Raw genomic sequence first — 26265 nt, 5'->3', positions numbered from 1 at the left:
ATGAAGAAGAGCAAAACCTGGGTGCTGCAGAAATACCTGGTGAGGAGGAAGGACTGTGTTTGCACTGCAGGACCAAAGGGAGTTGCAGGAGGGTGGTTGGCAGAGCTGCCATCCCATCCTACCTTCCTCCACAGCGTGGAGGAGCAGCTCTTAAAACCACTGATAGCTTCTTTCCACTCATAAGATTGTTAATTCTTGTAATTATCTCTTTTGTTCAGTGGTGAATATTTAGGTGTTGATTTAGTTTTTTAAATTCAGGTGGTCAGAAACTTCCCTGGGTGGATGTGGTATGAAACTGCCCTGCAATGATAGTGATACGCTAGCAAAGCTACAGAGAGGAAATGAGGTGGTTTAATTTTATTTCCAGGCTTGCTAGTGGCTCTGTTATCCTGGGATGCCATCTCGCTCTCCGTGGCTGTTTCCTCAGGTGTAAAATGGAGCCATTACCCACCTGCTCACCTCATGCTGAGTTTTGCACCCTTGCAAGTTAAAACAGGCTCATTTGCTTCTGCTGGTTGTGTGGGTTGGCAGCCAGCACCAGAACCTGCCTGTGGCAGCTGATGAGACCTGAGTGACCTGGATTAATTAGCATATGGCAATTTGGGAAGGGAGCAAAGTGCCTCCTTTTGTAATGCCAGTTTGCTGCTACCACAGCCAAAAAACGTACAGGTTTTTTGTTGCCTCTCCCCAGCTCTGTGTATTGCCTGTGCTTCATGAACCTGCCTGCTGTCCTGGCCCCTGACTCCAGCCAGGATCTGGCAGTGATGGACATTGAGGTGACAGTATCCCTGGGACTGGGGTGAGACAGCTGAATTTGCTGTGTTTGTGGTAAGAGGGATGCACTTGTCTTGGCTGGAGTGTGCAGGGGTCCTCTGGCTTCATCCTTGGTCATTATTGAGAAGCTAATTTTTGTGGTTTTCTTTTTTCTGAAAAGATTTTCTTCAAGATGGCACAGGCATTCAACATGTAGAGGTAACAGGCTGGAGGATAATGGACTCTCATTTTCTCTTGGAGCAAAGATTAGCATTGTTTGTAAACTGCAACCACTGTGCTGATTGCTGTGCGTGGCACCGTGAACTGCAGCTTCTCCCCACAGCAGTTGTGTCTTCATCAGAGTTCTGCCTTACCTGGATTTTGGTGTTTCGGGGAGAGAGGTTGGTTGTTTTTCAGAGTTTGACATGTGCATGTGTGAACAAGTGAGCAGAGCTATGGGTGGATGAAATAGTATTTTCACAGGTAATTTTTAGACATCCTAACTTGCCTGGACTTTAATTGAGCTGAGTATTCCAAACAGGTGAAAAATCTCCATCCATGAACTCAGGGGCCATCATGGAGCAGTAAAATCTAGAAAGGCAAGGCAGCAGCAGCCTGGCAGGACAGCTGTGCAGCCTGAGACCTGGGCACCCCCAGAGCTGGTACTGCTGTGGCTGAAGGGGGACATTTGGTGACTTCTGGGGTCTTGGAGGGGTAGATTGGAGAGCCTGCTGCTTTCAAGGGGCAGGATACAGTTCCTCAGTTTTGTTTGGGACCAAAGCCATGAGTTTGCCTTGCTAATGTGTCTTAGCCTTTGAAGCTGTGGGTGCATTTTGGAGAAATCAGAGGGACTGGGAGTGCTGGGTGGCTTTGGGAGCTGGTGTCATGCCTGTCCCACTGCCACACAGGAGCTGAGGGCAGCTGGTGGGTGACCTGATGGGAAAGCCATTCCTGGGCAGGGGTGCTGGGGGAAGAGTGCTCTTCTTTTTAGCAACATTGCTTATTTTTGAATTATCATAAATAAATACAAATGACATTCCAAACTATGATATGAAGATGTACGTAGAGGATTAGTTTTTTTTATTGCATTGCCAGGCAGTAGTAAAGATATTCAATCCAAGTGTCTATTGACACCAAGTTTATCATGTTGCCTTTAACAAATAAAATTCTTTGTATCATGACCAGTAATGGGGATATGTCACAAAGTAGGATTTTGCATTTGTATCTTCTCTTCTTTCTTAGAAGAGCCTCATTATTTAATACTTGTTACAGCAAATCACTGCAGATTGCTGGCACTGTCAGGTAGTATAAAGCTCAGCGTGTGTATTCTGTAGCAGGAGGCACCATGTTCCAAAATCTCTAAGCTGATGCACTGTCTGCAGGCATGTGCATCCTCCACCAAATGAAGATGTATGAGAACACGTGCTGTTAAAAATATTTTAATTCATAAATTAGACAGTTAATGTAAAGCTGTCTAGTCTAGTATTAGTGTGGGGAGAGCACAAATAATCCCGTCTTGTAAACTAGGAGTGCTTATCACAGAAATTTTAACTGATCTGTTAATGATAATTTTAGCAAAATGTGCAATTAGTGGTTTTGCCTCTGGTGTAGTACCAGAGCTCCTGTCACAAATATATTTGATTTTCCACATCCTACAAAAATTAAAGGAGCTGCCTTGTTCTATTTACTGTGCAGTTGACACATCCACCCGTTGCACTGGACACTTCGAGTGTTTGGGTGCTGCTCCCGCAGGCATCCACGTTAGTCACTCTGCTGTATGTACTACCAGGAAGGCTGCCCCAGTGCAGAAGTGTTTACATTACCAGTGCTGGTTCAGAGCTGGAGCTGTTCCACGTGGCCCTGCGTGTGGCTAGGGCGCAGGGTCCCAGCTCTCCCAGATTCCAGCTGTTCCCCCGCCAGGGCTCTCCGAGCTGCAGCTCCACCACCAGATCCCACAGCCCTTGGGGTGCTGCTGCCAGTCAGCAGAGGCTCTTTGCAGCTGAAGTGATTTATATCACTGGTTGTGCTCATGATTCAAGTGATAAACAAGGAAATTTGAATTAAATAATTTGAACTTTTCCTAAGTGAGAGCTTGTTCCTGTTGATTAGGAAGAGTGATATAGAACACATGGCTTGCAGCTAGTCACACACTTGTAAAATTTGGCATGGTTGTATATTAACCAGAAAGTGATACTGCATCTCACACAGCTGTGGAGCAGTTAGTTAGCTGGAGAGTCTTGGTTTTTACTTTTTAAATTCTTCAGAAAAGGTTAATGTCATTGATGGAGGATGGTTGTTTTTTACCTGAGATTGGTCTGATAGGACACAAGGACAGAAATTAAAGGTCGACTAAAATGTGTAAAACGATTACTTGAAATTTGCAATTATATTTTTAAAACATGCTTGCCATGTTTGATAATGAAAAGCATTTTCTGTCCTAAATTACATTACTAAACAAAGAACTATTAGGTATAATTTTCTCCTTTTCATTTTCTACTTTTCAAGCAGGTTTACTTTAAACAGTGAATATTGCTGTCAAGTTGATTTTTAAGCAGTTGGGGTTGTTTTTAAGAGTATTTAATCAATCATTAACAACTTTGGTTAAAATTAATGAGATTTTAAACATTCATAAATTCTCTTTGCCTTATGATGTGTGGGTCCATGGCCCAGCTGGCAGAGCTGCTGCTCTCTGGCTCTCCGGTCAAACTGGCAGCCTCGTGGAACGAGCAGCTCACAGGGCTCAAACCACACAGGATGTGCTGCAGGAGTTTCAAGTTAGAATTACTGGTTTTTTATGATAAAAATTGATAAATCTCTCATAAAATGAAAAGGAAAGGAACCCTGGGAAACAAAGTCATTCCCCTACTGGCAAACTGCTTTCTTGAATGTCAAAAGCTGCGAGTTACACAGAATAATCTGTCTCAGTTTGGAGCTCTGTAGAGCCCTGGTAAAGTGTTTTAAAAGTATCTAATTCAGCATTTCATTTGAAAATTGAATGCCTCAGTTTTATAGTTGCCTGTGTGTGCTTCAGTGGTCAAAGCAGTTTGGGATGCAGTGAAGGAGGATGTTCCCCCTGTGTTAAAAGCTGCACCACTGGAGTTTGTCAATGCTGTTGCTTTGCCAGCCTGCTGTGGTGTGTGGGAAGGTGTGGTGGCACCAGCTGCCAGTGCTGGTTCCAGCCCATGGGCCCTGCCGATGGGTTTGGGCTCCTTGGGGTAAGAGGTGAGCACAGACCTGCAGCAGGGCAGACACAGTCACAGAAATGCATCTTCTTTTCTTATGTATTATGAGGCAACACTGGAAAATCCAGGAGGTTGTGTGCTGGAGCTGCTCCCTCTACTTCAGGGTATCAGATATTAGTCCTGGGGCTTTGCTGCCTCGTAGAACCACCTACAGCAGAAAGGTCAGATGCATCCAACTGGCCCTTCCGAATTTGAGTCTCGTTGAAAGGTCAACAGCTCACTTAACCTCAAATGAGTTAAAATGCTTATGTTTACACATTGCATTTTCTTATTTTTAATAATTTATCACTAGCACACTGTCACTGTGAGTGTTAGGTCTGCTGTTTGCACACAGGAAGATAAAATCCAGGTGGTTTTGGTTTTGTTCCTGTTTAATAATCATAAGAAGGGTTTGCTTTTACTTCTTAATAAAAGGTCCACATGACTGGATAGTTAGCTATCTCAAGTCCTGAGCTTCATTATCCATTAATTTATCCACTTGGATGCGTGTATACAGCTCCCATTGACAGCTATGGCTGCTTCAAAACTCCTGAAAAAAGTGGAGATGCATGGTTGTGGGTTTTTTTCCTTAATTCTGCTTTTATTATCTCTAGATTTATATGCTGACTGCTTCTGCAGCAGAGAGGCCAGGCATAGTTTTAACAGTGTTTTCTGATATTGTTAAGGTGACATTACAGAGTTAAAGTTGTTTGTGAAATAAGTTTGCACGGAGCAAACTTCTGAAAGTTGAGACTGTAGTATTTAGGTCATATTACTGTAGCAAAACCAGTTTTTAGTAGAATCAACTATAAATATAGAACTAAGTAAAAGACAAAATAAATTCAAAATTATTCTTCACTCAGGGAAAGTACATATTTTTAAGATTAAGCAGCTTGGGAGAAACTTCCCCTCCCTGCATTCGTTATTGCAGACAAACTCCATGACCTTTGTGGGTGTTACGCTGCCAACCCTGTGTAATGGATGTTGGAAATATTTTTAAATGGAGACCTGCTCTTTCTTTCCTCCCAGTTGAGGATGGCATTGATATTAGCCTGTGAAATGAGAGCTGGGTTCAGCGAGTTACTGATAAGGAAGAACTGAAGCAAATGCTGCTCTTTGACAGCTGTAACATGACAATCCCATTGTAATTTCAGTGTATTTCAAGTAAGTATTTTCCATGGTTCAGCTCAGCTGTCCATCCAGAAATAAAAAAATGTAGAACTTTGCCTAAGTCTTGCAAGGAGAAAACCACTGTTTCATTTCCTCCTTCCTGAGGCCTTGCTGGGATTTGCAAGTTCACTCCATCACTCCACTGAGCTAATTCTACTCTTAAAGCACTTTATCTGTTTGATATTTGCGAATTTTCTCCCCTTGAATTAACTGCAACTATTAAGATCTTGTGTGATGTTTGATACAGTTCCTACCTAAAGTACCTGAAGTTGTTCTGTTCTAAAAATGTATAGGTGGCTATACCAGGAGCTGAAGATTATAGAAATCTTAATAAAAACATAGCTTCAAAACTATGGGACCAAGAAAAATAGAAGATAATTATTTCTATGAGTAAGAAAGAATAACATACGAGAACAAGAGATCTCTCTGGCCTTTTGCCTACCTCTTTTCATTTGCTTTGTGCAAAATTCAGCCTGGCAGCCTTTTCAGTTTCCATGTGGTCAATATTTCTGGGTGGTAGCTCTTGTAGTACAGTAGTTTTTTAATCCTGTAATAATTCTGTCAAGTGTACCTATTCATGATGCAATATTTTGTGTGGAATAAGAATATACTGAGCAGTAGATTTAATACAGAGCATTATATACTGCAGCTTTTAAGAACCAAAAGCATAAAAATGTATTTATAAAAGCACAGTAGAGCTTGATTTGCAGTTCACTTCTTGTGCTAAACTTGGATTAAAAGCATACTTGGAAGTGAATTTAGTTCTATTTAAGTAAGTCTTAATTCTGATCTTTAACCTGGATGACTTTTTGTCTATCATGTTTGTTTCTTTCGGTCCTGCATCTTCTCTGCTTTTGCATTTGATTTACATTGTCACATGTTGAAGGTAAAATGAAACCCTCCCCTGTGTGCACAGTTTTCTTGATGAGAAAAAGCATCTGAGGAGAGCTGGTGCTTAGGAACGGGGTGCCAGGGGTGGTACATCATCCACTGAGAGCTGAACTAAAAGGCAATATATATATATCACCTTTGGGCTTGGTTGTGTGTCTTTTCCCCCTTGCTTCCCAGGATGATTGACTGGTTTGCATCTGATGAAATTTTCATGCACATCCACACAACAGTGGGATCCTGAGGAGAGAGATTAATATTTCAGTAATTACTCTGTGCCTGTAGGTCACTGGTGCATCCACAGAGGAGCCCTGGCTGTAGGTGGGAGTTAACAGGAATGTTGGCAGGAGGAAATCCAGCCAGGGGGTGCTTGTTGCTTTTGGCAGAATATGTGGATGGGGAAAGAAGGAATGCATGTGAATGTCCTTTCCTGCAAATAAATATTTTGAGGAAGAGATGGGTACTGAGTGAGTATAACACAGGGAGACAAAAGCTGTTTGTTTCTTGGGCTATGGCAGTAACTTTAGGGTGCTGAATCTCATGTAGCATGCCAAGGAAAGGTACTCAAGGCTGGATCATGGCTTAGCAGTGTCACTGCTTTCTTTTCATTTGGGGGACTGCCAGGTGCTCTCTGCCTTGTGCTTTCAATGTGTCTGGTCAAGGCTGGGCTCCTGGGACATTTCATCTTCCGCAGACTCATGCATCCATTTCTCCTGTCCCTCCCTATTCCAGAGAACAGCCCATCTTCACCACCAGAGCCCATGTCTTCCAAATTGACCCCAGCACGAAGAAGAACTGGGTTCCTGCAAGCAAGCAGGCTGTAACTGTTTCCTACTTCTATGACAGCACGAGAAACAGCTATCGGATTATCAGTGTGGATGGAGCCAAGGTAGGAGGCTGATGGTACCCTGGTGTGTTTGCTGTGTGGAGAGGTGTGTGACTGTCAGCCCTGGCTGAAGACAGACCTAGAGGGGCTACACTGAACACTGAAGTTCATAAATACTCAGTTTTTTATATAATCCATTATGGAGACTTGTAGTCTCCAATATAGTTGGAAAAACACAGGGCACCTTAAAAGTGATTTTGCCCAGTGTAACTGATTTTACCTCTGACCAATTTGACTTCATGATCTTAATGAGCCAGGAGCGTTAAGTGTCCAAATTGAGTCTATGGCACAGTATCTGAAACAGCCACCTATACTGGGAAGATAAGGCTGAGGCATTTTTGGTGAAAAAAATGTTCTTTTTAAAAGGAATATGGAGATAGATACACACAGACTAGAGATTTTAATGTAAATGCTAACTGCATATTCACTTTTGCTTGGCTGAACTGTTCACAGATTAGTCCTTAATTATCTTCAGCTTTCACACTGGAGTTCATCAGCCTTGGGTGATAAGTTAGGCATGAGACTCTGCCCCCACATTTTTTCTTATTTTGTTTTGCATTGCCAGAGAGTGTGCTGAAGTATGTCCTGCAAGAATCCCAATCAGTTGAGTTGAATTGGTTGCTCAGACAACTGTTTTTACTACATACCACAATTATCCCTCTGATTAGTCCCTCCAAAGTCACTTCATGAGTGACCACTTTGCCCTAGCAGACCCCAGTCAGAGGTATAAGTGAAAACATTCTTCTCATGTACAAAAATCATTGGTCATTTCTGTCAAAGCACAAACCACAAGGTAACAAGATGAGTTCACAGCCTGTTTATCTGCATTCCTGTTTGGATGAGGATGTTAAAATATCGCTATTCTGGGAGATAGAGATCACAGAAATCATCCCTTAATAAAGCTTTTCTATTTGTCATGCCTATTTCACATACTTGTTTTTCCAAACATCTGTGCTATATTTGGTTATATATTGGCTTATAAATCAGCCATACTGCCTGTTTAAATTGATGGTAATGTTTCATTGACACTGGCACAGCATTAATACATCCCCTCATTATGCTGTTTGTGCTGGTATGCTCATCCCCAGAAATGCCAGCTATCCACCCTGCTGCCAGGTTTGCAACTGGCACACACAGCCCCTGCATCTTGGGGGGGAAAGCTGAGCCCACCCAAATCTGATTATACCCCGTGGATGCCTCTGCTCAGCAGAACCTGGTGCTGGTGACAGTGGGCTGTTGGCTTTACACACCCAGGCAAGTGTGACTTCCAAGCCAAAGCTGCTTTACTTGCAGCAGTGGGCTGCTTGATTTGTGGGTGTGCATGCATGCATTAAGACCTATTAATGAAAACAAAGTAATTACTGCATGTGGCAGGCAAAGCTGCAGGGGCAGTGTATGCCCACAGCCAGAGCTCCTACCCAGAACTGTGACTGGAAAGTGTGTGATGAGGATAAGGTGGGCAGCTGAGCTTGCTTGTAATCTGCCCAAAAGATACTCAGAAGTGACCAGCCTCCCCACTCCCCCATTCTTGTATATCCCAGAAGGAGGTGAGCTTTCCATTACTTGAATTCTCCCATGGAGCTTCCCAAGCAAGAATCAATTGCTGCCCACATAAATTATTCCTCTTGTATTGAATCTTTGCTGACTAAGGAACAGGTCAAGAAGAGATGCTGCCTTCACACTTGCCTCTGGAGAGTCCTGTGACCCTGCATGTCCATTTTAAGCATGCTAATTTGGAAAAAAACTGGTGGTTATGGCCAAATAAGTTAAACGTTGCACTTTCCCTCTCAAACAATTATTGTTTAGTGTTTTGACCTACTTTTCCAGGCAAAAATGAAACTGGGTAGGGCTATGAGGAAGAATATAGACAGCTTCAGATAATGGTGTCCTGCTTTCTGTACATCTTACTTATTAGAATAAAGTCTGCTGTGTGTTGGCAAATACCAGGTGCATCAGCATCGCAGCATCACTGTGGACAGAAGTTACCTCTATTTCAAGGACAGAAAAGCTGAAGCTCAAGTAAATGAAGGGACCTGGCCCTAGGAGGAAGGTGGTGACAAAGAACGTGTGTCTCTTACAACTCTCCATCCTTGTCTGATCTGCAAAGGGGCCATTCTGACAGTTTGAGACAAACATATACAATGCACATTGTCTTGCAGTGAAATCTCATTTCAATCTAGCTTGTATGCAGCTGTTGGATTAATTCCATTTTTTTACCTTGTGTTGACATTACATAGTAACTATAAAAATATTTTAAAGTGATCAAGAACACAGGGTACTTCACTTAAATATTGTTCATTACCTGGTTGCATAAGCCTTATTTCACTTGTAGCATTCAATGTGTTGCTCTGGGCAGTGTGTTGAGTTGCAGAGGAGCACAGGGCCGCTGTCATGCCAAGCACAGGGCAGGCTGTGTAATGTCACCGTGATGAGTGTTTGCTCCTGCTGCAGCACTGACCTGATGGGCTGTGATTCCTGCAGGAGTGGCTTCCTCAGGCAGCTGCTGCTGTCCTCAGAGGTCTAGACCCTTTGCAGTCAGTCCCCTGTCCTTCAGCCCCATCCTCTCTTCTCCCAGTAGGCATAGCCTGTCCCTATGTCCTCCCTGTCCCTCATCCTCACACATTTGGGGGGCAGGAGATGAGGAGGGTGCTGCAGGGCAGAGGGGAGCAGCAGAATTTCACAGTGGGCTTAAGGTGGGGATTAAGGGAACTGCTGAGTCTGTGTGTTTAAATGTGTAAATATTGGGAGCAAAAGATTTCACAGATACCATAAAAGAATGCACTGGATGATCTTAAATGAGATACCATGACCAAACAAGGGAATATATTAGCATATCTTTTAATTACATAGTAATTGATTTGTATGTTGTCAAGGAAGTAATTTCATCCTTATGTTTTAAGAAGTTTCTAGCCAGAGGCTAACTGTAGCATAATGAGTGCTGGAGGAAATGGTATAGTAAAATGCAAGGGCACATACTGATTCAGAGTTAATGATGCAACCAAAAGACTTCACCACATGGAAGTATCCAGTGTTGTGGGCAAAAGTCAACCCTGTTGAAAAATGACAAAACACAGCGATGGTGCAGCGAGAACGTGAAACTTGTAAGTGCCCAGTTGCTGTGCAGTGTGTGGGGAAAGCCACACACAGGGTTCTCATTAAAAGTGACCTACATTGATCTGCCTTTTGGAGGTGAAAAGGTTTGATAGTATGAAAATCATGCAGACCAATAGCCTCTATCATCCTCAGCAATAATGCATGGTGGTGCCCTGGTTGTTGGGTTTATTTATTTTTTATAAACTGGAAATATATATTCTCCAAACAGTGTAGAGAAGGGGGAAGGGAATTTGAGATGGAAATATAATCCCTCAGAAACAAGCTTCTGCCCTCATTTTCAAATGTTCATATGTCGTATTTCTACAGAACTTGTGTTTTCAACAGCATTCATTTTTCTCTTTTGAGAAATGAGTTGTTAATAAGGAACATAAAGCTAACTTAAAAATTAATAGCCAGCAATAAAATGTATAGTGAGACATACTGAGTTGGCAGCAGCAAAGAAAAGTGATGCAGCAAGAGTCATCTCAGATGCAGTCCTAAGTTGTCTCTGAGAGATGCTTAAACAGATGACTGGAATGAATTAAAATTAGGGTTTAAAAGATGACTAGATTGCAAGACTAATTGTGATAAATACATGATACAGAAATAAAGACTGTGTTTCAGAGAAAAAAAACAGTTTTCTGACACTCATTCCCAGTTACTAGATCATTTAAGAATTTATTACCTGACAATTACCTCAAATGTTGGAGAGCAGCAGATAAGCTGGGTATAAGTGTGTGAAAGTACTGAAGAGAGAACCAGAAAAATTACTGTGCTGAGAAAGCAAAATCAGTGGGTCTATTACTGAAGTAAATTGCAATTAGTGAGAATAAGAATATAGGCCAAATTTTGTGAATCAGTATTCATATAATGTTCCCCAAAGCAAACACGGGACGTTGTGTAGTGGGATGAAGCTGTTTGATTAAGTGGCATATGCAGCAGACAGTGTGATTTCCAGAGCACATGAAGCTGGCAGGGACAGAGCCCCAGCAGCCTGTGGTAGCAGATATTTAGGGAGGTAAAAAGGGGTGATATGTAAATCTGCTAATATTTGATGTATGTCTGGCATTGTCAGTTCCTGGACTAGTCCTAATTGCTACCTGATCTAATAGCTGCCCACCCATTTCTGACCACGCTTCCCTTGTTGTCACCACTGGGGGCTGAATGTCCTCGGCACACACTGGGGAAACTCGGAACTCTTCCAGTGATGTGTTCAGACACTCAAAACAGATCATTTTCTTTGCCCACGGAAAAGGAATTATTTTAAGGCACAGTTGTTAAAAATATCCTAGAGTATTGTGCCAAAGGTGACTCTTAGATTTGAGAATCTTTTCTTTCACAGGGAAACAATTGCAGGGTATGGTAGCACAGATGAAATTCCTTCATCTGGCTTGTTCTTTTTGTTCTTTTTTTTCTTTCACTGACGTAAATTCAGCAATAGCAATAGCAACTCTTTCTCAGTAAAAAGCTGGCAACTAATTTATATATTACAGAATTTTTGGCACTGAATTATAAAAGGCTTCTGGCAGCATATACCTCACCAGGGGTCTGCGTTGGTGTGGCAGCATTTAACTGCCCCTAGGATCTCATGGATCTGATTTGTAATAATGTGTAGCAGAAACAATCAAAACATCACCTTCTCACATGGCATTCAGAGTTATCGGTGTGTGTTCACCTGACCCCATAGCCAATGAATTAGATGGAGTGATGTAGGGTGTTTTATTTTTAAATGCCTACATTTTTTAACTACCTAATTTTTCAGGTTTAATAGTTCTATAGTAAAACTACAGAGGATGTTTTACAGCCTTGGGTAGCCAAAGATACAGAGATGTAAAAGTACATGAAAAGTGACCTTGGAGGGTGGTGTGTTGCCTTTTCTTCTAATGAGTATAGATAAATCCTGAATTAAATGCTATGATTTGGAAAGGTGTGGTGAGCATATTTGTGTGTTTTGTCAAAGGGGCAGAGATTTCTTTGATTTCTAGTTTTGCCTGCCCTAGTTTTATTTATGGCCATTGCTTGCCAGGAGTGCTGTGTGCTGTATCCTGGAGGAGTGTGGTGCTGCTGGGGTCCCAGCCAGCTGCCCTATGCCTGCTGAAATGCCAAGATCCCCCACTTCTTGCCCTGGAGATTATTTTGCTGACAGCAGCACCAGAAGGACTATGATTTTCAGAGGGTCCCTGCTAGTAAAATCTGATTAAATTAGCAGAAAATACTTCTATTCCATCTTCTCAAAGCTTTTTCTTCACCAGTGGGTGATAGAGATATTGGTTTTTCTCCAAAGCTTCTGCATTGCAGTTTCTTCCAGAGTGAGTGAGAAATCTTTTCTGGTGGTCCAGAGAGTGTGCCAACCATAAAGTGTGGAGGGGGGAAGTATGAGCTCAATATTATTTACGTGTCTGACACTGAGAACCAACATGAAACCTTTCATCTAAAGGCAGCATGTGACACTGTGCTGACCTTTCATCAGAAGGCAGCATGTGGCACTGTGCCCAGAAGGCACATCCAGCTTAAGGGTGATACTGTGTTAGGGTAAGCCAGTGTAAAGGTGTCCAGGCTTTGATTCTGGAGGTCTGATTTCACTGATCCAGTGTTTCTGCCTTCTTGTCCCTACCTGCCCACAAAAGAAACCTTCATATGTCATAAGAAAAGACTTCCAGTATTGGTCTGGCTGATTACTGTAATACAGAAATATGAGCGTATTTGATGGCCTTCTTCTTCCCTCTGTATTTCATGAACTATTGAAGCTAATTTCAACATAACTGTTAGCAGTGGAGATGATACTTGAGTCAGTAAATGGAACTAATCAACACCCCATATTAAAAAAATATTTTGAAATACAAAAAATGGTTTAAAATGCAATTTTAATGCATAATGCTTTTTCCAGTGTGCATAGTTTGTGTGTCTGTTACAATAAACATCTCATTGCTTTTATGCTAGGGAGATGACTATTAAGTAAAAACATTAGTAGAGGTTTTATGATTTTATGTATACATTGTATAACCACAGAATTGTAAAATATCCTGAGTCAGAAAGAACATCCAAGGATCTTTGATTCCAACTCCTGGATCTACACAGAACTACCCCAAATAGTTAATATAAAAATAGAATAGCACTTTACTGTTGAGAGAGAGCAACTCTGATAATACCAGTGTGTATATACTGTTAATCCATACTAGAGACTTTAAAATAATTTGGGGCCCAAGTTCTGATTTCCCAGCCTGTGCTAGAGGATAGTGCTGATCTGCTGGAGTCATGTTCCAGTACAAGTGCTGCTAAAGCAAAGGACTTGTGAGAGATGCCTGAAGGGTCCAAGCTGCTTTTTTTGGTCCCTTTTGGTCTTGTTGTTGCTGTAACTAATGAAACTGGCTCAGACTGCTCTCGGAGAGGCAGCTGCTCCTTTCATAGAGAAGTTCTTCTTCATTTGGTATGATGAGCAGATTGAGATCAGAACATCTGGCCTGGCCTGAGTCATAGCCCACCAGCCTAGCCTAAGCTGGAACTGGTCTCTCACTCAGACGGTGAAGCAACTTGCAGTACATAATTAATATTTTAATGGCTATTTTCTGATTTAATTTAAAGGTGTTAGTGTTGTGGTGATGCAACTTCCAGATTTTTCAGTATCTCTTTGAATGATTGGTTGGGGGAGAACTCTGAATTGAAGGAAGAATTGCCATGAATGGTGCTAGTGGCTCCGAGGCAGAGGTTGCTGCTCTGGGGCAGGTGCAGGTGTGGGGTCAGCAGCCAGGGGGGTGCAGTGTCAGGGTGTCAGCATGGGCAGATGGTTCAGGCACCTCTAACAGGGTGGCCCAAAATGTTCTCCAAGGGGGTGGTGTGGAGACATAAATCATTCAGCTTGTGCAGTTTCAAAGAGAAATGTCAGTGTTCGGGTTAGGGGAAGTTGAAGCAGGACAGATGCAAATAGAAAATGAAATGGACATTTCAATGTGATGATCAGTATCTGCTTGGGGTGAGCACACTGAGGAGTGCACTGGATCCTTCTGGGGCACAGACCAGGACTCATTCTTCTCAAAGACATCTCGGAAAAGTGAATGAAAGTAAGGAAAACAACAGTCCCCGATGATCTTAAAATATTTGTGGTGTCTGTATTGGTGTGTACTTGGCTTGATGAAAGTGATTTAAGCTTTGGTTTCTCTCTAGACATTAAAATACCTGGAGAAAATTTTCTTTGGAATTTGGTGTTGAAGAAATACAGCATAAAGGGGAAGCAGAGCTGTCAGCTAAGGATGAGACTCCCCACTTGCATCAGCCTTTATTTACTCAAGGTCTTATCAAGTATTCAGAAATTCAGGCAGAGAGGAGGTGCAGGATTTAATAATTGGGAGGATAGTACATTGCCTGGAGTTGTGTCTGCAGGAGATTGTCAACAGTTGCTAAGACAGGTTTCGATAGGTAGAGCTGGTAACATTGGGTGCACTTGTGTGAACAGGTCTTTGAGTATTCAGAAGATGAAAAAAAATGGTTAGGGCTTATCTGCAGTGGGAATTTCAGAACTGCTGTATTAGCTCATCTGGTGGAGATGACCTGGGAATGGCAGGAAAAATTAAAAATTAAAAATGTTTGCACAAACAATACCTAGGGCTCCAGGTGAAAAAGAGAACTTGTCAGAAGCTAAGAAAGGGAGAAAAGTAAATGCCAGGAAATGTAGTGGATCCCCTGAGCCTGAATCAACCAGAAATCATCATGATCACCTTCTGAGGATGTGTTTTGGTTTAGAAAAAATGAAGTCTAGAGCTGTAGAACTTGTATCACTTAAACGTTTCTATATTAGTCTCTTTCCAAATTATTAACTTTGAAATGTGAAAAATCCTCTGTTCATTGCCTGGATTATTTCTGGAAGTAAATCCTTCAGAGGCTGGTTTGTAAGCTTAGGAGAAAAGATAACAAAGTGCTGTCAACAGCTGTATCCTTGACAGAAGAGCAGGAGCACATCTGCCACTGTTTGTTCCTATCTGGCTCATTTTTCTGCTTGTATCTGTGTTGTGTGTCAGTTGCTCTGGAAAGACCACACACAACTGAATCCAGGAGACTGCATAACCCTTTTCAGAAATGAAATTTCTTACTTGTTAAAAGGAAAAAATTAAAGATCCATGCTAAGGATTTCTTGCTGCACCACTCACCAGCAAGTAGGGAAACTTTCATCTGGGTAGATTTTTTTTCTTTTTAAAACCTCTCTGTCAAATTTCTCAGAAAAGCTCTGTCAGAGAGTGTTTCAGTAAGTAACTGCCGCGCACAGAATGGTTTCTGATCACCAGACTTGAGGATGATGTGACATCTGAACATACCAGAGAGGTTAATGAAACCACGTGATGTTATTGAAAAGAAACCTGGACATCCTGTCATCCCCTAAAAATAATGTACCTGTCCTTCTTGGCCATTACTCATGCTAAGGGACAGTTTTTCTGGATTTTGGAGAGGAAGTAAAGTATCCTATTGCTGGCCACTCCCAGGCTGTGTAGGTTGCTAAAGAGTAGAGGAGTCTTTAATGATGCCACGTGGTTGTGCCATTCCTGACCTCTGCAAAGGGGCCTTCAGGCTTTAGTGAAGCTGTTGTCACAGAGCTTGAAGGATGCAGAAAGTGATCAGTGTTTAAATTATTCAGTTGGGGATGTGGCTGTATTCTACACAGACTATATGCTTTAAATCTCCCAAAGCATGAATGTGATACGACTATTGGAAGTTTTGTAATTCTTTGTAATTATAGACAAAGGAACCTTCTCCCTGACACCAGTTTTAGTCACTAGGAAAAAAAAAGAGACTCCATTGTATCCTTCTCCCTTTCTGTAATAAGTTAGGAATCTTACTTCTCATGTGTAAATCATCCACAAGCACCTTGGTTTATGTATTTTGTAAATTGTTGCATGAAATTCCTGGATAACAGTTTGTTCTAGAGGGTTTGAAGATCCTTGCTGTAGATTTTCTTCATGAAACAGCTGCAGGTGCTTTGAATCGTGTTTGTGGGTGGATGTGTGTGCTGTGTCTAAAAGGAAAAAAATATCTAGTCAGATGTCAAAGCAAAAATAGGAGGTTTTAGAGATTTAGACTGGGTGGAGGAGGTGGGAAGCCAGCTCTACAGAAATGTTAATTACCTTGGGAAGAAAAAGAGAGCAGAGGTGTAGCAGGAGATTTACTTAATAGAATTCACATAATCATGAACCCACTTTTCGTTGCATTTAGACAGGTTGTCAGTGAGGGCTTTAAAACAGAAATATTTTACCAGAGGAAAAACAGTTATTAGTCTTTTTATTGGAGGAGGTTACTATTTTTACATCTCTTTTCATGAAGGAGGACAAGAACTGTATGGGGTTTGTTTGATTTTTTGGCTTCTGCGGTTAAAAATGAACCTCATTTTTCATTGAATTATCCTGGGGATGGAAGCAATGCAGGATAAAAGAAGTGTTATGTGCAACTGTGGAAATGGCCCTTTTCCTCATAAAACAAAAAGCAGCAGCACGTGAGAGACTATCCCTAAAATGAGAGCCTCCTCTCTGCAGAGGGAGCTCAGCTTGGGAAGGAAATGCCAACAGCTGCAGCAAGTCCTCTGTGGCTTGCAAGATGTCCTGGCATTTTCTTTCACTGCAGTTCCTCTTCCAGTCCAGCCTCCTGCAGAAAGACTTGGTGTAGCTATGGAAGCTTTTGGAGTCCACTGCTGGGTGAAACAACTCCTGTCTTGGTTAACTGCGTACCTGTCTTGGTTAACTGTGTAGCACAGAAACGTTTGAAAAGCAGCAGCCAGCCAGGCTTCCTGGCACTGTGGGGATCAAGTGGGTAAGCAGAGCAAGAGCCCAGTTGTGGATGTCCTGCCAGCTGCTGCCTGCCTTGTGCTCAGCACCTTGTCGTGCACAAACAATGCAGCAGGGCAGGAAGAACAGCAAAAGGAAGAAACCCAATGTTCTTCTTAATGTACATCTGCAGTGATCCCAATCTAATTATTCCATACCCTCACTGTGTCCTAGGAAAAGCACTGTGTACATATTGGGTGCAGCAGATAAAGCCAAGATGGAACAGGTGCTGTTGCTGCTTTCAGTTTTCCCAGGCTAGTTTTTTTGTTTCTTTGTTTTTCAGGGTTGTTTTTTTTTTTGTGTTTTTTTTTTGTTTGTTTGGTTGGTTGGTTGGTTGGTTTTGTTTTTTTTTTTAAGGGCCTTCTATAAAGACTTAGCAGAAAGGGTGAGGAGAAAGATTTGATCACATCTGCTGGTCCTGATTTGTAAAACTACTGTACTTAATCCTCCTGCATTACAGGTTCCCTGTTTTGGACAAAGGCTGTTCTTTCTTTCATCCCCAAGTTCTTATACTGCTCTGAGGATGTCTTTGTAGTTCTCCTGCTTTACTCTGTTTGGTGGCCTCAGAAAGGGTCTTTCTTTTTTCCTTTTAGTACCACTGTCTTGATTAACAATGTGTGTGTGCTGGCTTTCTAGGACTAGAAACTAGAAACAGTTTTATCATCAGTGACATACTGGTGAAAAGACACTACATCCTGTCTAGAAGGAGAATTAGAAAGGATGGTAGATAGTGCAAAGGATAATACAGATCATGGAAGTGTAGGTGGGCTAATACCACAAAAGAGTTGCTGAACATTTGGGATAAAGAGAGAATTTCTCTGTAAATCCATCCCTGTCTCCTCATCTTCACAACCAGTGTCACAATCCCTTCTGATTCATGTCAACTTGATGAGCTGGAAGAACCCGCTGAGCCTGTGATAGCTGTGGTCAGAGGATTAGCAGCTTCTTTCCTTCTTCAGTTCTGTTTTCAGACTGGGATACATCTTTACTGAAGATTAGCAGCCTGGTGGGTTGGGGAAATTTAATTTCACAAGGGCTGAAAACTGGAAGCAGATATTCAGAGGTGTGAAAATGAAACGGAGAGATTATAATATAGTCTTAAGGAGTAGCTCCTATGGCCTGGAGCCTGGGGGCTTTTCTGGAGGTGAGGTTACTTCAGAGTAATAGGTGATGTGAATTTAAAGGGGAAATTGCAGAACAATTCCTAGTCTGACACTCTTGCCCCAGAATAAGGGGCCCCTTTCTCAATTAATTGAACACAGTTCCAAAATATATTGGCCAAGACATCTATTAGCTGTTTCATAGCTGTTATTTCAGTCTTTTCCTAGGTAGAGAAGCTGGTGAGAGGGCTGGCTGACTTGGCTCATCATCTGCTTTGGTGAGTGTCCTGTTGGTGTGTTGGTCCTTCTCCTCCTCAGGGCTGTGCCAGTGGCTCTGTCAAATGCCCTCTATGATCACTGCTCTCCTCCCCTTGGAGCTGAGCTTGCTCTTGTCTCTGCTTTTCCCTCTTGTGAACCTGACAAGCTGAGGCTGATGTGATCAGGGTGTGCACTGAGAGCCAAGCTGGCAAACCCATGTGCTGCTCCAGCTCCACTCCCTCTGTCCTCCAGCTGCTGACACACAAGTTCACCTTACATTAATGAGACAGTGCCTTGGGAAAATATATTTTCAGGCTCCACATCAGCTTTTACCATTCAATGTGCTGTTGTGGTACAGGGAGATGTTATGGGAGTGGAGCCCTTTAAATACTGGAAGCATCCTCTAAAAGAAACAGCAGCTGTACTATGGGCACTGCTCATACATTAAAAGCAGCATGAGCTGCCAATACGTTTTTCTCCTTCTACGCACTCAGGTCGTCTTGTGACCTCTCCCTGTTTGATTTATTTGGCAGCTTCTCACCGTGGGAAGGCAGCAGGATGGGTGTGTTACAGCCCATGAATGTTCTGCTCTATGCCAGCTTATTTGCATTCAGTTTTATCTGATGAATATCCCCAATGTGTTCCTAAATGTCTGGAGTCTTTTGTGGATGACGGAGCGCTACCTGGTGCTGGAAACATTCTTCTGTGTCATCCTCAGATAAAAATTTAGATCTCTCAGGTTCGTTTTTCTCCCAAAGGAAATGAAATTAGTATGAGGTTTTGTATGGTTTATGCAGGTGTACCAGGAATGTTTGCCATCTGATGAGTTTGCATGTAGGTGAGCGCAAAGGCAGGTGGTTTTTTTAACCGCATGTAGACAACTCGGTATGATGAATGAGTTTGTTATTCTGTAAAGTGCTTATTATATTATGCTGCTCTTTGTCTTTAGGGAGAACTCTTTAACCACTTCAGGGATTGATTGCATTTGGTTAGAGAGTAGTTTGTCTTCCAAATCCATTAGCCTGGATGAAAGTCCACAGGTTTATTCCGTTTTATGATGCAGCTGGAATTGCACTGTGTGTGATTTATACAAACGAGGACCAAATGCAAAGCTTTTTCATAAGAGCTCATTTGAATTGATGAGTGGCCTTTTCTTAGAGAATTATAATACTGGATTTCAAATAGGGGTAGAAGGGAGCCTGTGGACTCATCTTGTCTGCAGCAAAATAGTGCCCTTTTCCTTCTCTCCTTCTTCCTTTGAAATTTGAAAATTCTGGCTCATACTTTCACCAGAAAAGGGAAAAAAACATTCCTGGTTTATTTGAATTTTCCTGTTATGGTGGCCACAAATGTTTCCCCTGCCTTCTGCCCCAGCTGAGACTGCCTGCCCAGGAGATGGAGGGGTGTGGAGATCACTGTCCTGGTCTCCCATAGCAGAGGGTGAGCCAGCGTAGGGAGCAGGATAGTCTGGATTGCCTGGCAGGAACACTTGCAAGCCTCATTTTTCATTGTTCTTTGAAATCATAGCACCCTTTCTTTCTCCTAAGCACAACCAACATGATTGTTCCCTGACCATTGTAGTGTCTCTGTTCAGAAATGATGACCAGATTTATAGGAAAATGAATGTAGAGGCAGATGGTGCAAGGGTGAGGAGGGAAACCAGGTGGATAAGCATGATGTACCTGCAGCATCCACCTCCTCTGAACTGCTTCTGTGAGCTCTGATTTAATCTCCTGAGCTTCTGCTTAGGTGTTCACTTCTCTGTAGGAACGCAGCATTTCTGAAGTGCCTGATTGACAGATGAGGATTTAAGGGAAGAAAAAGGTAGAGCCAGCTTCCAGGCAGTTTCACTAATTGCAGCTTACTATAAATTTAACAGATGAACTGTCAGTTTCTTGAAGGTGCATGCTCACCACAAGCTTTCCTTGGATTCTGTGCTGGCTATAGAAAAAACCTAACTTCTAAGGTGCTCAGCTAATGTAGTGCCTTTCATTGCTCAATGGAGTGTCCCTTGGTTTACAATTTGCAGGTTTCGTTACTCCTTTTACCACATCTGATAGTACTGAACTGTGATCTAAAAGATAACTTTGCTGTGTTTTTTTCTGTTTGTATTTACTCAGTGATTACTGTAGGGGGAATGAAAGAATTTTATTCTTCTCAGGGTCAGCTGCCAGTGAATGACGATTTTGCCTTTCAATCAAATGGGTCATTTTATTTTTTTTTCCCCACAGGTGTCTGATTTGATAGATACAGCAGGACTGAAATAATACTTTTTATGACTTGAAATTTTGGGGTATTTCATAACTTCTAAAATATATTCTGTAACTTGAGAAGCTAAACATTTCTAATTGGTTCTTCTGTCTGATGTAAGACTTTTTAAAAACAAATAGATATATAACACTTTCTGTAAGGTTTCTGGAAAGCATCTTGATTTTTCTGGGTTGGTAGTAGCTCTTCCTTCTGCTCTTGTGACTCAGTATCATGGAGTCCTTGTGTCATCATAGTCCCTTTGCATTGTCAAACTCCTAACATAAAAGCTTTGATTTTCTTTGTTTGCATCTCTGAAACCACGTTTAGATTTTATGTTGACTATTTCTGTTGTGTGACTTCACTGGAGGAGAGCAATTCTGGGCAGCTTTGCATGTACCTCTGCCTGTCAACCAGTCATTTGGAAAGATGTTTTGACCCTGAAAGCTGATCATAGAGTCATAGTACCAGCACCTGGCTCTCCTCTGCTTTCATCCTTCTGGTGAAACTTTGAGTGGTAGGGAATGGCAGAAAATTGTATGTTTACTTGAAAGTGGTGATGCAAAAAGAAGGAAATAAGTTGAGCTGCTTCTAAGAAAGCAAATGAAAGCATCAGCACAGAGGTCTGGAGTCAGGGAGGGGATGGAGGCAAGTGAGGATCTTCCTCTGGTAAATTTAAGTCACACTTTTTGCTAAATGTAAATGGAAGTTGAAGAAAACAACTGCTTGGAATACATAGTAAATGATGTTGCCAGGATACTTCCTGATCATGTTAATTAAACTGTCCCACAGATTGGGCTTAATTACTGCATAATTTGCATATTGGATATGATGGTACACATTACTAAAGAAAGTTCTTATTCTGCTAGCAGAAAGAACATTGTAAATGAATTAATTTCCAAGGGAAGGAGTCTCTAGACTCACATAATGATGTATCTTGAAAATAAAGTTTTTTGGTAATGAACTAGCATATATCTCATTCCTTTTTGCAAGATTACATTTTATACTTGCTCCACTGAGTTCCTTAGAGACCTCATCCACCAGCCTTGCTCTTGTTGGCTATTTCTTTAATTACAAGAACCGCTGTTGCTTTCAAGGTTGCTGCTGATGAACCAGATATTAGTTAACGTGTAAAGGGGCAAAATATTTGTTCTGAGGCCCAAATTTGGTACTATATGTGCATTGTTGGTGATGCACTTCACCCTCCTCCCAAGTTAAACTCACTGGTAAGGTTGGGGTTGGTTTTTTGTTTTTGTTTTTGGTTGTTTTTTTTTCAAACATGTCTCTGGCATCCTACTTGTGAAAGCCTGAGAACAAATGGAGAAATATAGAAATACTTCTCTGCCCTTCAAGTCTGAGGTCAAGTGTTGCTGGTGAAAACCCTACTTGGAGGCCTTGGGCATCCTGGATACCTGGTGGAGTGGGAGTAACTGTGTGTTTTCCTGATGCTGTAAAAAGAGGATTTTGCATCTGCATTTCTGCTGGGGCAATTTTACAGCTCCTGACCCTGCTGTTGCTTTGATTTCAGTGATGTTCCTGCAGCCTGTTTAACTGCAGGACCACGACAGTTGTTTGAAAAAGAAGACAAAACATCAGAATTCCTGCATGAACTAAGCAAAGATAAAAAATGTTTTGTTTGGGGAAAAAATCGTCTGAACACAGCAATTTCCCAGTTTAGACTGCTAATTGCTTTTGATGATGTCGTTGCTAGGATATGCATTTCTGATGTGACTTCTACTTTTTAATTCTTTTTTGCTCTGTTTTTGAACAGGTGATCATAAACAGCACAATCACACCCAACATGACCTTCACTAAAACGTCGCAGAAGTTCGGGCAGTGGGCAGACAGCAGAGCCAACACTGTGTTTGGGCTGGGCTTTCCCTCAGAGCAGCAGCTGACAAAGGTAACAGGGCTTAACTGAATTGCTGCAAAGACTGTTTTGTTTATTATTAGTGAAGAGGTATCTGTACCCTAAATCTGTGTGTTTCTGCACGTCTTCTTCAGCAGAGCAAGTGGCTCATCTCCTGAGGTTACCCCCTGTCTGTGGGTGGCAGTGGGTGGTGGCAATGGCGAGGCTGGAGTAGCCAGGGAGGGCTGATGCCAGGCTTGCTGAAAAGCTGCCTCTGCATTGATACAAAACCCCTGGTCATGAGTTTGGTATTAGTAAAACACTCCCCTGGCCCAGAGACTGGCTACAACAGCAGGCTTGTAAAATCTAGAGCTCTTGTTGTGAGTAGCCAGCAGTTTAAATACATCCTCTGTCACTGGATTAGTGGTCATAAGTGCTTATGAGGCTGCTGAGATGATTGTCTGTTCATCTGGTTAAAAGCCCTACTTATCTAACACATAGTTGACACCTGAAGCTTGGCTACTTGGCACTGGGCTTTGTAATGTAACACTGTGTCCTTGGGCATGGCACACAGACTCTCATTGTTGCTGTCCTCTCCTGTGCTTTCCTTAGAGAAGGCTCAGGACAGCAAAATGTTTCTTTTGCATCTAAACCAGCAAAGACAGAGCATTGCAATAGAATGACTTTTCCATCAACTGAATTGTTAAAGGAATTTATTTTATTTTGTCTTACTAAACTTTTTGCAACTTCTAGAGAATTGCTTTTTTTGCAAGTATTTCTTGAAGGAAAGCATATTTTACTTTTCATGTTAAAGTATTTTTGGATTTGGGATTACCATGAAGATGCCATGGCAATAATGTGCTCTTCAGGGATGTTAAGGCCACCGAATCAATCACATGCAAAGCTTGCTTAAAATGAGGTGCTGGTGATGGTTATGTTTTATGGTGTTTACCCAAGTGTAGAGAGCTGCTCATTTCACCTGTGCCTATTCTTTACTCCTGAGGCAAAGAGATGTCCATAGTAGTTAATAAGTAGTGTGGGAACATGGGAGGATTAAAGTGGACCTAGGGGAATAGTTTGCTTCGAGTAACAGATAAGCATGATCCAGTGCAACTGAATGAAAGAATTAGCACCACTGGATAGTAATTTTTCATCCTGGATTGCTGAAGTTACATGTCTGCAACATGACACGTGACAACACAGTACCTGAGTGCAGGCTGGGGCTAAACCTGCACTGTGCGCTGTGTGGGGCTGGTGGTGCAGAGTCTGGGTCAGAAGAGAGATTTACAATATAATAAGGCACTAGGGACACTGTAATAAGGCACAAGGTATATTTGGAGGTCTTTGTACCCAAGTCAAAGAGGTTTTACAATATTCTCCAAAACTGTTCAAATATACTTAGAAAAAATGAATTGCTGGTATCAGAAAGCAGCTCTTCATGTGGCCAGACTAGGGTCACTCTGAAAAACATGTCACATGGACACAGGGACCTCAGCACCAGCTGTGTTTCTCTCCAGGTCATTTTGGACATCTATTTACACTGCATGATCTGCTGAAGAGCCCACTGCCCATAATACAGCCTTTCCACTTGCATGAAAAGCTTTCCAAATCAACAGAAGACAGAATATTGAGAGGGAGTTTAAGGAAAAGACTTCTGAAAATGGCTTGAGAAAAAAAAATCAAAACACAACAGAAGAACCAAAACTGTGACAGTTTATTACCACCATGCAAAGCAATGGGATAAAAATCCTCCTTACCGTCGGTGCTTCTTGGTTTAATTATTGAACCATTAGTAAGAAAGATCAGAGCTGGTGGCAAGATTACAGATGTATAAGTGTATTGGGAATAGTGAAATCAAGTTTCATTTTATGTTAATATCATTATACTCTTATAAAAGATATAAATTTAAGCTTGCCTGTTTTACGGGAAATAATTGAAGTGCTTAGTCAGGAATTGGAAGGGCACACTAAAACTCCACTAAACCAGAGATCAATAGCCCTGGCTTAAAATAAATATAAATAAATAAAGCTGAAAAATGTCTGATGAAAACGATGAATAGTAATGAGACAGGAGAAGAGGTTAGCATGCCTAAAAATGCCTGCATTTTTAAGCATATTGCTTGGCCTAATAAATGATAATGCCTCATTCTAATGCCTTGCTTCTCTTGAGATACTTAAAGCGTTAATCCATACCTATAGGGAAAAGCAGTTCAAATTAAACATGAGCCATTAATGAAAACTGCATTCTGTGACCCAGTAACCTAATTACCATTCATACTGATTGGGAGAATCCCAGGACTTAAAGCTGATGTCCTACTCAGGGTCCTTTTCCCCTCTTGCAGGACTTGCTGACCCTGCTTTCCCCCCTTCCTACTCTGTGCCTCAGAAGGGTCTCTAGACATTATTCAAACACTGCTACAGCAAACCAAAACAGGAATCAAAAGAAATTAATGGGGTGTGAAAAGGCAGGGCTAGTGCTCTAAAGGCGGTGCTGTGCTTTGCACTTGAAGTGGTTAAGGAAGTCGTTCAGGGTGCTTTGGTACAGACATGCCCTCTGAGGAGCTGCGGGTAGTCAAGGTCGTAGAGACAGAGATCTGTACAGGTGAGAAACTCAGCAAACCCCGACTTTGCACATCATAAAGCCACTGCATCGAGCCCCTGGGAAGCACTGGACCTTATTTGTATGCACACGTGCACATGATGTGTGTGGTATGTGCCAGTCCCCGTGTTGCAGGGGAGCGAGCTCAGAGCAGAGCCTGCCCCTGTCCCCGCACACAGCGCAGCCCCTGGTCCCGCAGCAGAGCTGGCAACGCGCCGGCTGGGATGGAGAAAATTACTGGTCCCTTTCTGGGGTAAACAGTCTTGGTTGCTGTCCACCTGCCCCTACTGAGGGTTCATCCTGAGAAGACCGCAGGAGAAGCGTGTGTGCGTTGCGGACCTTGGCACAGCAGTGCTCCCTGATGGGAGTGCCACATCACCCAGCCTTCTGCAAACCGAGAGGGAGGTGAAATATTTATGAGCCTGCTTTGGGTGGGAGCAGCTGTTTCATCCAACACTGGCACAATTTGTCAGTAGGAGACATAAAATATAATGCCAGACTGGGACCCTAAAATTTATGCACACAAAATCATGCTTTTTAACATATAAAATGCTAAGAAGGTCTATTTGAATATATATATATATTTCTCCTTATGACAAGCTGGCTACAGATTTGAAAAGCCTTTAAATAATTTGTGCAATGCACAGTAGCATCCTTGAGTCCCCATTAAATTTCACTGGCTAATCAAGCAGTGCTCATGGGCTGCAGCCACCTCACTAAAAGGCTTCACAAGTGTTGGTAGCAGCAAATCTTTTCCATATTGCAGCTTGGTCTCGGAGCTTCCTGGGGCATGGGAAGACATGTCCCATAATCCATGATAAACTATTGGAGTTGTGTTCAGTTGGTGTTTCTCCTACCTCAGTCTTTTATTTTTTGCTAATTTTGGAGTACTTTGCCTGACCAGCGACAAGCATGGAGGGAAAGTAAAGATGGAAGGAGAAGGATCATTATGAATGTTTTTGTTGATTTTGCATATTTATACTTTCATTACCCTTTGGCCCCACGCTTACCAAATTTTCTTTTACTGAAGAAATTATTTCACCTTTTGACTAGAGAATTCACATATAAAAAGTACTCCCTTTTGTTACAATTGTTTGATAGCTCAAAGTCTACTTAGGTCTTGGAGGTAGAACATGATTTTGCGGTACCCATTATTTACCAATTATTAATGTTTGGGACAGAAGAAATCGGTAACTAGAGAGAAAGCAGCTCTCTGATTTCTGGCAGTGCTTAGACCCTGTGGCTGTGCCAACACTCTCCAACAGCCTCAGGACCTGGGGGGCTCCAGAAACTCTCGATCTGCTCATGTAGCCATGAGAGCTGGTGGTGCAGCACAAGGGTGGGCTGGCACCACTGCCTGGCTGCACTCAGCAGAGTGCGCAAGTGAAAGGCTTTAATT

At 42.1% G+C, this 26265-nt stretch overlaps 1 protein-coding gene across 3 annotated transcripts in view; it reads left to right on the top strand.

Annotated features, from left to right (window-relative positions):
* The window catches only part of HOMER2 (homer scaffold protein 2), a 62518-nt gene that overhangs the window by 17443 nt on the left and 18810 nt on the right, over positions 1-26265 (top strand). For all 3 annotated transcript variants that reach the window (XM_071568156.1, XM_071568158.1, XM_071568157.1), the window contains exons 2-3: positions 6765-6921; positions 22191-22322. In XM_071568156.1, the coding sequence (XP_071424257.1) occupies positions 6765-6921; positions 22191-22322 (289 nt within the window). The remainder of the gene's footprint in view (positions 1-6764; positions 6922-22190; positions 22323-26265) is intronic.

Source organism: Pithys albifrons, chromosome 13 (assembly GCF_047495875.1).
Source record: "Pithys albifrons albifrons isolate INPA30051 chromosome 13, PitAlb_v1, whole genome shotgun sequence".
Lineage (NCBI taxonomy): Eukaryota > Metazoa > Chordata > Aves > Passeriformes > Thamnophilidae > Pithys > Pithys albifrons.
The sequence above is the reverse complement of the archived record's forward strand: the minus strand, read 5'-3'. Positions and strand labels throughout refer to the sequence as shown.